This window comes from Oncorhynchus kisutch, linkage group LG11 (genome assembly GCF_002021735.2).
Source record: "Oncorhynchus kisutch isolate 150728-3 linkage group LG11, Okis_V2, whole genome shotgun sequence".
Lineage (NCBI taxonomy): Eukaryota > Metazoa > Chordata > Actinopteri > Salmoniformes > Salmonidae > Oncorhynchus > Oncorhynchus kisutch.
The window spans coordinates 13425495-13438496 of NC_034184.2; the positions used below are offsets into that span (position 1 = coordinate 13425495).

Sequence of the window (13002 nt, forward strand, 5' to 3'; positions counted from 1 at the left end):
CAAGTAAAATGCCAAAAAAGAGCCAATGGATAAACTCTGTCCTGAAAGGCTATTCATGGTGTGTTCCTTTGTCTGGTTGGTTTCTTCTAAAGACTCATGTCTGTCAGCTTTTACCCAGTGCCTCATGAAAGTAGATAGTACTGCAGCGAGACAGGGTGTCATATTACACTTAAAACACAGACATGTAATTTAGCCACAAAACAACACCTTCACTGTAAGCTCAGTTTTCAACAATGCTTTATTCATATACAGGGCACACGTTATCCACACATAAAATGCCACAAAATGTGTATACAATGTTTAAAAAAAGATTAGATCATTCTCCAACAGTTCTAAAAAAAAATCCCTGCACCAGTTGTATAACATATGTGCACATTTTCTTAAAACGTTGTAGCATACTTTTTTCCCCAAAAATATTGAACATGTCAGGAAGTGTGCTAATGTTTAGCGGTAACCCAATCAAGTCAGTGTTTTACTGACATTGTTTACTGGTTTATGGAAATCAAGATATTATCTTATGTTTTATAAAACTTACATCGTCTACCAGCTTTTCCAAATCAAAATCTTGGAACGCTTTCCTACATTATTAATGAAAGCCCTAATGATGTTACACATCATTTTGTGCAGATATCAGCTTTGAGCACTAATCTAGAGTTATAGTGGATTATAACAGCCAACGGAATTCATATAGAAGAACCAGTATTTTCTGCTATTTAAGCCAGGGTGATAATGACTTTAGTTGGAAACTGACCCTAGAGTAGTCTAAAGACTGGAAGACCTCTAACACACAAAGGGTTGTCTTATCTTGTCCAGATTTAGCAAACAACCAATAAATGAATGTTTCCATTTGAATGAGGTTCTTATCTGTTAACACACACAACACAAACAAAACAATCAAATATCTTTACAAAAATAAAATCCAGACTACTTTCCAAAAGGTAAATCTTCAAAGAATTTCCCAAACATGAGCTGGAAGCACTGTATTCACCTATTTTCCTCTTATTACATCAGCAGGTATTAGGAACGTGACAAGCGGGCTTGGTAACACGGAAACACACAGGCCAAAGAGCAAAACCCAGGAGACAGAAACCCTGAAAAGAGACTTGAGTTTTGGGGTCTGATATGGTCATGTAAACAGACACTGGGCATCGCAATGAGTTGGCTGAAGACACTTTGAGGTCCTTGTTGAAACTGTGAGGCCCAGTTCAAACCACATCGATGAGTTGAGAAACCTGGCTTTACCAAAAGGAATTTCAAAAACAGTAACATTTATCAAAAGCTATTTTAAAAACCGTCAACATACACAAACTTAACCAAATTTCATGTGTAGCCTGTTTACCGGTTTCATATGAGGTAACTAAAATGTATTCTACTCATTGCAGAAACACAATAACATTTCACCTTTTTACATTGAGTGTGGTAACTGTCCATATCTGTATGTCTGTAGAAGATCAAGGTCCCAGAGAAGTTGGATAAACTGCTTTCCAAGCATTCCAAAGTAGTAAACAGGAGCAAGGTTGGAGTTTTACTTTTGGTTGAACACATACTCTAACTGCAGAAAACTCATCAATTGCACAGTTATGTTATAGATACTGTAAGTCAACTGGTTTATAATGTTTTTGTATCGAGTTATACTTCGAACTAAGGAAAAAGTCTGGAAAATATAGCTCTGCTACTATTTACATTTGTGGGTTCTATACTGTACACCACTTTTCGAAGCATTTCTTAATAAAAACCACAAAAAAATACAGAACCTGAAGAGTGAATCAATTTCCTTGAAATGACAAGGATCCAAGAGCAATGGACAACAGACTGAAGACAGAGAGACTTTGAAATATTACAAATCATTATACACAGTTTGGAGCAAGTTTTAACATGTAATTGTACATTAAGAGATTTGTATTGAAGGTCTTCCTAACATGGTTTTAAAACTACTACCAAGCATTAATAGTCCCCTGATTAACTTGAGTTATTGTATTTGAAGGTTATTTATGCATTTTCTTTAGCTGTTTTTCTTTTGCAGGGGAAGTCCCATTGAGACCAAAGTTCACAGTAAAAGTATAAGCCATGCTAGTTTAGACTAAAACTCTAAAAGATAAAAATCCTTTTCAGTTTACTAAGTAAAATATCACCCACCCTCACCCCACCAATTTCAATCCCTCAAAATATGAACACAATTATCTTTTTACTGGCCAATGGTGTACAGAACATGATCAAAAATACACTCATTGTAGTGCATTGAAATAAGCACTTAAATATGAAAATCTACTCACACAAGTTTTAAAAACAATAAGCATGGGTCTTCCACATTCCTCCTCCTCCTGTTCTTCTTCATCATCTGATCCATCAATCCATTCGACTCATTTATTCACTGTTTTGCCACAAATAAAATCACTAGTAGCCTACTTGTCTTCCAGCGGTGCACTTGAAAGAAAAGAGAAAAAGTAGATGATTTACCAGGAGAGGAAGAGGAGTTAACATGAGGTGAAGAGGGGAGGGTTAACATTTCATTATCACATGAAGCGCAACAGTGGGTATTCACAACTGATTCCTGACCACAATAAACTAAAGATGTTACTACTTAGTGACCTGACCAAAATGAAGTGACTGGCTGATGCAATCTGTGTGCACAGGCCAGCGGTTGTCTGTGTTTGGACCCTTACAGCTCTCCGAATTTGGCCGCGTATTGGGCCACAACATTCTTGCTGCGGGCAAAATCCTTCCGTAGCTCGCCCACTTCCTGTCGTAGCGCCGTGTTCTCGCGCTCCAGGAATGCCGCCCGCACTGTGATCTGGTTCTCCTTGAGTCGCCGCGCGTCCCGCGAACGCTTCGCTGCCACATTGTTCTTCTTCCTCCTCTGCCAGTACTTTTCATCCTGGTGAGGAGATAGAGGTGTAGAGGGAGAAAGAGCAGAGTACCAGGAGAAAGAGAACAAGGTTTTTATTGAAAGCGATCTTGATGCTGAGAGCATGCTTTCAATTCAATGTCGCTGCTAAGTTATTGAAAGCGTCCTTGAAAAGCAAACTCTTGTTTTCCCTCACTGGTGATAAGTAATTTAAAGCGACCTTCAAAATGGCTGAATGCTCTATGAACTAACTGATGGTACTGTAATACAAAATTAAATATTACTATTTTTTTATAAACAATTCCTCTTCTTGGAATTAGAAAAAGCTGTGTACACCTACCTACATACCAAACCCACATTTCCAGCCTCCATGTCACTGATTTACCTTAGAATCCTCAGGTACATAGACCTTCTTGGCCTTCTTGATCATCGGTTGAGGTTTGAGTTCCTCCTCTGAGAACTTGTGTTTGCGTGGGTTGAACAGCGCTCCTCCAGGAACACTGGACAGGACCAGGTCGGTAGGATCTGGGTCAAAGTTCACGTCCACCTCAATCTCCTCTGGGTCGGTGGGTTCAGGGGTCAGCCTGTCCTTGTCTGTCACCACCTCTGTGGGGAGACACAGGTGACCAAGCATTAGGGTTCAAGTATACCGTTTGTGTTAATGTGAAAATGCTACTATCAGTTTTACGGGTTGGTAAATAAATGCTCCTGGTGTAAATGAGGCATTCTTTTATGTGAGACTGCAAGTAATGTAAATCCTGTTCCAGAACCATATATTTGGCTATATCCTGTTTATATCCTGAACTGGAGTAGATTAGAATAAATCCAGTGACTCAAATTGGCAGACATCAAGTTAAAGACTTCTACATTTGATAAGGATGGCCTCCACGGAGCCCAGCCCACATCTGTTGGTCAGCATAGCTACGATCTATTTTCTCTACCATCTACGGCAGCGACAGTGTTTCCCTGTACATGTGTCGTGTGTCCTTGGTGCTCAGATTATCTGACTGTCTATAGCAGAACCGAGAACAACTTACTTGGTTTACTTTGATCTTTAATGCATTTTTTCTCTCACTTTTTGTATTACTTACACATTATACCATGTAACTACCAGTGTAACAACACTAACAGACTAATATTTAAATGCATAAGGCTCTAAAGGTCTCACAGATGTCGGCCTACCTGTCTCATCTGCTATATCAATACTGTTGAGGGTGATAGTGACCCCTTCTTCCTCACACTGATCCAGCTCCAGGATGGGCAGCAGTGAAATGGGGGCGGCTGGGGCTCTCTTGGTCTTGGCTGCCATGGTGGTGGGCATCTCTGTCTTCGCTGCATTCTCCATGTTGAGAGCATCGTCCAGGGATGAGGGTGAGGTGGAGATGCCGTTCTCCATGAGGAACTCCTCCAGGTCCATGTACTCCAGGTGGAAGGTCTCCCCATTGTACGGGATAGTCTTATCCCAGATGGCAGGGGTCAGGGCGGCCGACGGACCCATCCCACTCCCTCCTTCAAGGTCCACATTGTCCCCCATAAGCAGCTTCTCCTTGTCATTGTCTGTGGCAGTAAAACAGAAAAGCAATGGTTAATTTTATGAGTTATGGCAGGGTGGATAAAAAAAATGGAGGAGAAGACAATCATTGGAAAAGGGTTTATTTGACATGATCATTCAGGAGATTGTAAATGGCTGTGGATAAAACACTCAGGACACACACACATGCATAAATAAATAATGTGGTCCATGTGACAATCTAGCCCACAAGTTTGAAACATGAAGCCTGCATGATCAAACAATGGAGGAGATATGATGAAATACTACATCAGAATCTGGTAGAAAAGTGGACCGTGACACTAGGAGACAGAAAAATGTGACCTACTAAAAGTGGTTCCAGTAAAGTTACGGAGTTGTGATGAGGTTTAGAGAGGAGTTTACTGTCAACTAGCCTTATGCTATTTTTAGTGCTACATTGATATTGCTTACTCCATTGTTGGCGCTTGCAAGAAAGGCATTTCACTGTACGTGACATTAAAAATGGTGTGCTGTCTGCGAACCCCAGAATTTAAGTGTAGCTACCCAATTTTAGTTTAAATTCAGATGAAGGGATAGCTGAATTCTTATAGATAATAACACTATAAAAACAACAAACAGAAAGGGTGTGAGTCTGTGTACCAATTTCCTGCATTGCATACGTTGTATTCGCATTCGGCTTTCTCCGGCACAATTCGGCCTCTTCTCAGTTATTTTCCTAGAACAAACGATGCGTTCAAACCCCACACAGAGAAGCATCTAGAGTAGACTTACCATCGTCGCCCTCGAGTAAATTCGGTGGGGGCATTTCCATTATTTTCTTCAATACCACGGGAAAAGCACCCGGTGACCCCATGAAGGTTTCCAGTGTGGTGGTGATCGGCTCTCCTGACATTTTATACGGCAATTACGCAAAAACAATTTTTAAGATAGACTCATTCAACAATGAAGCATAGGCGAATGTAACAGAATATCCTCTCCGTAAAACAAAAGTATCTGTTAGTGAAACTGCAATTTGGCTAAATGTCACAATGTAACAGCGAACGATACTACATTAGACTACCTCTTCAGAGTATGAACTGACTCTACAAATAACGCAACAAAAAACGTTTTGTTGGTCAACAGAAACCACACCTCTTGAGTAGAAAATATACAATAGCCCTGTTCTGATTGGTGTTTTTCTACTCTACCATTATGAATATTAACATTCTCGGAGCAACGTAGGCAAGGTGTGATATACCATTGGTTGACCATATTATATATCTGTTGTAACTCTGCATAAATTAGAGGAAACGTGTTGGGAGGGTGGAACAACCTCAATGATATATATATCCATACTTTAGACTTAGGAAAGCAAATGTTGGTACAGTTTGTGTGTAGTGACAGTACCTTACGCATGCAGTGTCAAAATTTCTCTAGGAACAAATGTGTTTTTAGGCCTATTTATTTGACCAGCTATTCTGGGCATCAAACAATAATCTATAGGCGGTATGACTCCTTTGTGAGAAAATAACATTTGTTTTATTGTTTAGCCTATGCCATATAACATAGCAATTGTGAGTCACAAATTACCCGGTTTCCCAAAATCATTTAAAGTCTAAAATAAAAGGAAACCGAGCCCTGGTTCATTCGCTTCGTTCTCACATGGCAACACGTGCCATCATCGTATGCAAAAACACAAAACACGGAGAACCAATGAAGACTGCGCAGTGATCGCCTACTATTCAAATTGAGTACAAGTGAAGGACCGGTCTGCTCTGCTGCATTGCCAGGGGGAGGTGCGGAGCTTTGCGATTTGAGACAGGTGTCGCTATTTTACTGGCATTTTACCACGACACATTTTTTTCAGTCACTGTATTTATGGACATATCTCCGTACGATATTGTGCCAGTCACTCACATTAAGCATGATACTTTACTATACACACTACAATTATTTATACACTAAACAGCCTACATATATTCAGACACGGGCTAGTCCATACGGCTGCGCACAATTGGCCCAGCGTCATCCGGGTTTGGCCGATGTAAAGAATTTGTTCTTAACTGACTTGCCTAGTTAAATAAAGGTTAAATTAAAAAATGTATATGCATATACACCAGTGGAGGCTGCTGTGGGGAGGATGACTCATAATAATGGCCAGAATGGAGCAAATGGAATGGCATCAAACACATGGTTTTAATGTGTTTGAAACCATTCCATTTATTCCATTATACTCAATTCCAGCCATTATTATGCCCAATAATATTTTGTCCATGTTTTGTCCTGCTACCATGTTGTTCTGCTGCCATGTGATGCTACCATGTTGTTGCCATGTTGTGTTGCTACCATGTTGTGTTGCTACCATGCTGTGTTGCCATGTGTTGCTATGTTGTTGTCTTAGGTCTCTCTTTATGTAGTGTTGGTGTCTTGGCCTGATTTGTGTTTTATCCTATATTTTAATTTTCTTTATTTTTTTATTGTTCTGCAACTGACTTGCCTCGCTAAATACAGGTTAAATAAAACATGTAAAATGCTAATTATGAGCCTTCCTCCCCTCAGCAGTCTCCACTGATGTACACCATGAAAACCAAATGCACAAGCCCTTACTAAAAACATGATTCTAAATTGTGAGTTGTCAAACATTTGTTTTCAAACTGATCAAGCAAAGGCAAGGACAGCATTCATGTATTGTAGTTGTTTTTAAGAGTGGAGTTAGCTGTACTGTCAGTATAGCATAGCTCTTCCCACCAGCCTCCTCTGACACAGAACTAGTCCAGCATCCACACCACAGCACAAGAAGAGAAAACAGAGATGCTGTCCACTGCTATGTCTTTATGACACCTTCATAAATCCTTTACAAGGCCTTCATAGATGCTTCACAAATGATTGAAAAGCTGTTAATAGTCCTAATATACCGTATAAAATGACGCCGGAGAGGACGGCTGACGTTTTACATGCTCCTAAACAATTGTGCTATTTTGTTAGGTTTTTTTGTTAGGTTTTTTTGGCTTCCTGCCATCCAGGACCTAAATAATAGGCGGTGTCAGAGGAAAGCCCATAAAATTGTCAGAGACTCCAGTCACCCAAGTCATAGACTGTTTTCTCTGCTACCGCACGGCAAGTCTAGGACCAAACAGCTCCTTAACAGCTTCTACCCCCAAGCCATAAGACTGCTGAACAACTAAACTAATCAAATGGCCACCTGGATTATTTACATTTGTAAACTCAGCAAAAATTAAACGTCCCTTTTTCAGGACCCTGTCTTTCAAAGATCATTTGTAAAAATCCAAAAAACTTCACAGATCTTCATTGTAAAGGGTTTAAACACTGTTTCTCATGCTTGTTCAATGAACCATAAATGAACATGCACCTGTGGAATGGTCGTTAAGACACTAACCGCTTACAGACTGTAGGCAATTAAAGTCACAGTTATGAAAACTTAGGACACTAAAGAGGCCTTTCTACTGACTCTGAAAAACACCAAAAGAAAGATGCCCAGGGTCCCTGCTCATCTGTGTGAACGTGCCTTAAGCATGCTGCAAGGAGACATGAGGACTGCAGATGGGGCCAATAAATTGCCATGTCCGTACTGTGAGACGCCTAAGACAGCGCTTCAAGGAGACAGGACGGACAGCTGATCGTCCTCGCAGTGGCAGACCACGTGTAACAGCACCTGCACAGGATCGGTACATCTGAACATCACACCTGCGAGACAGGTACAGGATGGCAACAACAACTGCCCGAGTTACACCAGGAACACACAATCCCTCCATCAGTGCTCAGACTATCCGCAATAGGCTGAGACAGGCTGGACTGAGGGCTTGTAAGCCTGTTGTAAGGCAGGTCCTCACCAGACATCACCGGCAACAACGGGCACAAACCCACCGCCGCTGGACCAGACAGGACTGGCAAAAAGTGCTCTTCACTGACAAGTCGCAGTTTGTCTCACCAGTGGTGATGGTCGGATTCGCGTTTATCAACGAAAGAATTAGTGTTACACCGAGGCCTGTACTCTGGAGTGGGATCAATTTGGAGGTGGAGGGTCCGTCATGATCTGGGGCGGTGTGTCACAGCATCATCGGACTGAGCTCGTTGTCATTGCTGGCAACCTTAACGCTGTGTGTTCCAGGGAAGACATCCTCCTCCCTCATGTGGTACCCTTCCTGCAGGCTCATCCTGACATGACCCTCCAGCATGACAATGCCACCAGCCATACTGCTCGTTCTGTGCGTGACTTCCTGCAAGACAGGAATGTCAGTGTTCTGCTATGGCCATCTCAACCCCATTGAGCACGTCTGGGACCTGTTGGATTGGGGGGTGAGGGCTAGGGCCATTCCCCCCCCCCCAGAAATGTTTGTGAACTTGCAGATGCCTTGGTGGAAGAGTGGGTAACATCTCACAGCAAGAACTGGCAAATCTGGGGCAGTCCATGAAGAGATGCACTGCGGTACTTAATGCAGATGGTGGCCACACCAGGTACTGACCGTTACTTTTGATTTTGACCCCCCTTTTGTTCAGGGACACATTATTCAATTTCTATTAGTCACATGTCTTTGGAACTTGTTCAGTTCATGTCTCAGTTGTTGAATCTTGTTATGTTCATACCAATATTAACAACAACATAAAAATATTTATCGCTAGACAACCATTTTCAGGTCTTTGCCATAGATTTTCAAACAGATTTCATTCAAAACTGTAAGTCGGCCACTCAGGAACATAACCTGTCTTCTTGGTAAACAACTCCAATGTAGATTTGGCCTCCTGTTTTCGATCATTGTCCAGCTGAAAGGGGAATTAATCTCAAAGTGTCTGGTGAAAAACAGATTGAACCAGGTTTTCCTCCAGGATTTTGCCTGTATTTAGCTCCGTTCCGTGTATTTTTTATCATAAAAAAACTCCCCAGTCCTTCACGACTACAAGCATACACATAAATTGACGCAGCCACCACTATGCTTGAAAATATGGAGTGGTACTCAGTAATGTGTTGTATTGACAAAAAGTAAATTGCCTTGCCACATTTTTTTTGCAGTATTACTTTAGTGCCTTGTTGCAAACAGGATGCATGTTTTGGAAAATACATATCCCACCTCGCACTGCCTGGCAGTTGAGGTGTGTGCAATGAATTAAGTGCTGATAGATTCATTTTTGGAGGCGCTGCGCACAGTTAGCTATTTAGCTGACAACTGTGGCTAGCCAAAAAGGAATCATTTTGAAAGTTGGATAATCTTATCCTTTGAGGCTTTCAATTAATAAATTATGCTTTTGAACATTCAAAGCAACTGGGAAACGTCCAGTATTGTTGTCACCTTAGCTTTCTATATAACTTCTCAGTGATAGAAAGCACGAGCACCACCAATTAGCCTACACACACGTCGTTACTATGACAACTAATGCAGCCTTGTCAGCAAACGACTGCTGTTTGAAAACACACACATCCGATTTGGTGTTTGAACAGTCAGTAGTCCAAAACTGATTTGAGCGTTAAGGCCTGCTGTGTGAACAAGGTTATAGTCAATTGCACAACTTCCGCATTAACCCAACCCCTCTGAATCAAAGAGGTGCTGCCTTAATCGACATCCACACCAGGGGAGCAGTGGTTTGGTTAACTGCCTTGGTCAAGAGGCAGGGTAGATTGTTCCACCTTGCCGGCTCGGGGATTTGAACCAGCAATCTGTCTTTTACTGGCCCAACGCTCTAAACCTATAGCCTAGCTCGAACCAGCCACCGTTCAGTTACTGGCCCAACGCCCTTACACACGAGGCTAATCTGAGGTCGTTCTAGTAACCACTGTCAAAATGGCACCAGGATTTTATTGATGTTACGCAATATATAGGATTCGCAGTGAGAAATCACTCCAAAATATTGTATTTGTAGTCGAAGAGACTGTTAAGATACATTTATTGAAAACAAACGTACTGTATCAAATATGTTTTGAGTTGCAACATTGTCGCACGTGGATTCGTTTACTACAGCGCTGGGAAAACATTATTCCTGATCATTCAGTCACAATGCAATTTATTGACAATTTGCACACAAAAACATACGATTATTTCGCTTCTTCTTACCGTTGCAATCAATGGTAGGAATAGTGAAGGGATCCTCAAGCAGAGCTTTGAACATCTCAGGAATCTCAAAATAAGACATATTTCTCGACTTTTCTAAACGCTTGTAAAGATGACCTGGTCTGACTATCAATTAAAAGCTGGAGCAGATATTTGAAGGTGACAAGGTTTGTCAAAGCTTCCTAGTTCATCAGAAGACAACAAAAAAAATCACATATAGAACGAAATGTTGACGAACTGAGAAAACTAAAACTTTTTTTCATGACTGGTTTGTATGTCCCGCCCCTTAGCGCCTTGTTTTTCCATTGTTTTTTTCCCCAATCCTGGCTGATCTAGCCAATTACTGCCAGGTATTCACACACAATTATAATACCAACGACGGGAAGATTCGTGATAGGTGTCTGCTTTTGTCTGATAAAATGGAAAGCCAATTTGAAGCGTTTTCCATATTTACCCAAAGAAAATAAGCACAGATATATGGGGCTCCCGAGTGGCGCAGCGGTTTAAGGCACTGTATCTCAGTACTTGAGGTGTCACTACAGACGCCTTGGTTAGAATCCAGGCTGTATTACAACTGGCCGTAGTTGGGAGTACCATAGCGTGGAGCACAATTGACCCAGCGTCGTCCGGGTATTGGCCCAGCATCGCTCGATACATAGCTTCCTGTCAGCTGGATTGTAGCCATACTAGCATCGAAGTCGCTCCTTTTATCATTATCTCTGTAAATTAATATAATCATATTTCTATAGCGTTTTTTTAATCATTCTTGTTGAAAATTCTGTTTATCCGTTCAGTTAGTGATTTTTGTAATTCAATTATTGTGTTCTGTGTCTTTTTTTGTCTCTTAGCTAGCTAGCTATTAACACGCTAACTAGTAAGGTGGCTGGCAATTACCAACCATGGCACTGTTTTACTCAAGGCGCTTGCAAGAGCTGCCAAAGACTACAGTGAAGGTTGTACATCGTCTGTCCAAGACAAATAGCAAAGCACCAACCTCCAAGTGGAAAAAAGGATTCAAACGTTGTCTCCAGTTACCTTTTCAACTATGTATAGCCAAGTTGCCTATCAGACCAGACAAAGACATATACTGAAAGCTGTAATGTAGTTTAAGACATGCCTTTTACAGACATGAATGCTCATTCTTTTAAAAAAGTGACAGGAGAGTGACAGGAGAGGTCAGCAAAAGGGTTTTCCGCTACAGGTCCATGAGGAAAAATGAGAAACCACACAGTTTGAGTGTAGGGTGAAAAGTCAGCTGTTTGTCACACTACAGTCGTGGCCAAAAGTTTTGAGAATGACAAAACATACATTTTCACAAAGTCTACTGCCTCAGTTTGTATGATGGCAATTTGCATATACTCCAGAATGTTATGAAAAGTGATCAGATGAATTGCAATTAATTGCAAAGTCCCTCTTTGCCATGCAAATGAACTGAATCCCCCAAAAACATTTCCACTGCATTTCAGCCCTGCCACAAAAGGACCAGCTGACATCATGTCAGAGATTCTCTCGTTAACACAGGTGTGAGTGTTGACGAGGACAAGGCTGGAGATCACTGTCATGCTGATATGAGTTCGAATAACAGACAGGAAGCTTCAAAAAGAGGGTGGTGCTTGGAATCATTGTTCTTCCTCTGTCAATCATGGTTACATGCAAGGAAACACGTGCCGTCATCATTGCTTTGCACAAAAAGGGCTTCACAGGCAAGGATATTGCTGCCAGTAAGATTGCACCTAAATCAACCATTTATTGGATCATCAAGAACTTCAAGGAGAGCGGTTCAATTGTTGTGAAGAAGGCTTCAGGGTGCCCAAGAAATTCCAGCAAGGGCCAGGACAGTCTCCTAAAGTTGATTCAGCTGCGGGATCGGGGCACCACCAGTACAGAGCTTGCTCAGGAATGGCAGCAGGCAGGTGTGAGTGCATCTGCATGCATAGTGAGGCAAAGACTTTTGGAGGATGGTCTGTGGTCAAGAAGAGCAGCAAAGAAGCCACTTCTCTCCAGGAAAAACATCAGAGACAGACTGATATTCTGAAAAAAGGTACAGGAATTGGACTGCTGAGGACTATGGTAAAGTCATCTTCTCTGATGAATCCCCCCCTTGTTTGTGGCATCTGGAAAAAAGCTTGTCCAGAAGAAGACAAGGTGTGTCATGTCAACAGTAAAGCATTCATGTGTGGGGTTGCTTCTCAGCCAAGGGAGTGGGCTCACTCACAATTTTGCCTAAGAACACAGCCATGAATAAAGAATGGTACCAACACATCCTCCGAGAGCAACTTCTCCCAACCATCCCGGAACAGTTTGGAGACGAACAATGCCTTTTCCAGCACCTTGCCATTAGGCAAAAGTGATAACTAAGTGGCTCGGGGAACAAAACATCAATATTTTGGGTCCATGGCCAGAACTCCCCAGACCTTAATCCCATTGAGAACTTGTGGTCAATTCTCAAGAGGCGGGTGGACAAACAAAAACCCACAAATTCTGACAAACTCCAAGCATTGATTATGCAAGAATGGGCTGCCATCAGTCAGAGGTCTTGAAAAAGAAGAGTCAACACTGCAAATATTGACTCTGCATCAACTTCA

General features: G+C 41.7%; 1 protein-coding gene across 2 annotated transcripts; it reads right to left on the reverse strand.

Moving 5' to 3' along the window:
- Positions 1-220: 220 nt before the first annotated feature.
- On the reverse strand, positions 221-10795 carry LOC109899991 (thyrotroph embryonic factor). 2 transcript variants are annotated; one of them, XM_020495685.2, is made up of 5 exons: positions 10421-10795; positions 4028-4402; positions 3231-3451; positions 2664-2875; positions 221-2424 (listed from the first exon to the last, which is right to left on the reverse strand). In XM_020495685.2, the coding sequence occupies exons 1-5, from the start codon at positions 10497-10499 to the stop codon at positions 2403-2405; spliced, it is 909 nt and encodes a 302-aa protein (XP_020351274.1). In that variant the 5' UTR covers positions 10500-10795; the 3' UTR covers positions 221-2402. The 2 variants fall into 2 exon arrangements, with proteins under 2 accessions (XP_020351274.1, XP_020351273.1); XM_020495684.2 differs by lacking the exon at positions 10421-10795 and adding an exon at positions 5148-5511.
- Between the last annotated feature and the right edge of the window lie 2207 nt (positions 10796-13002).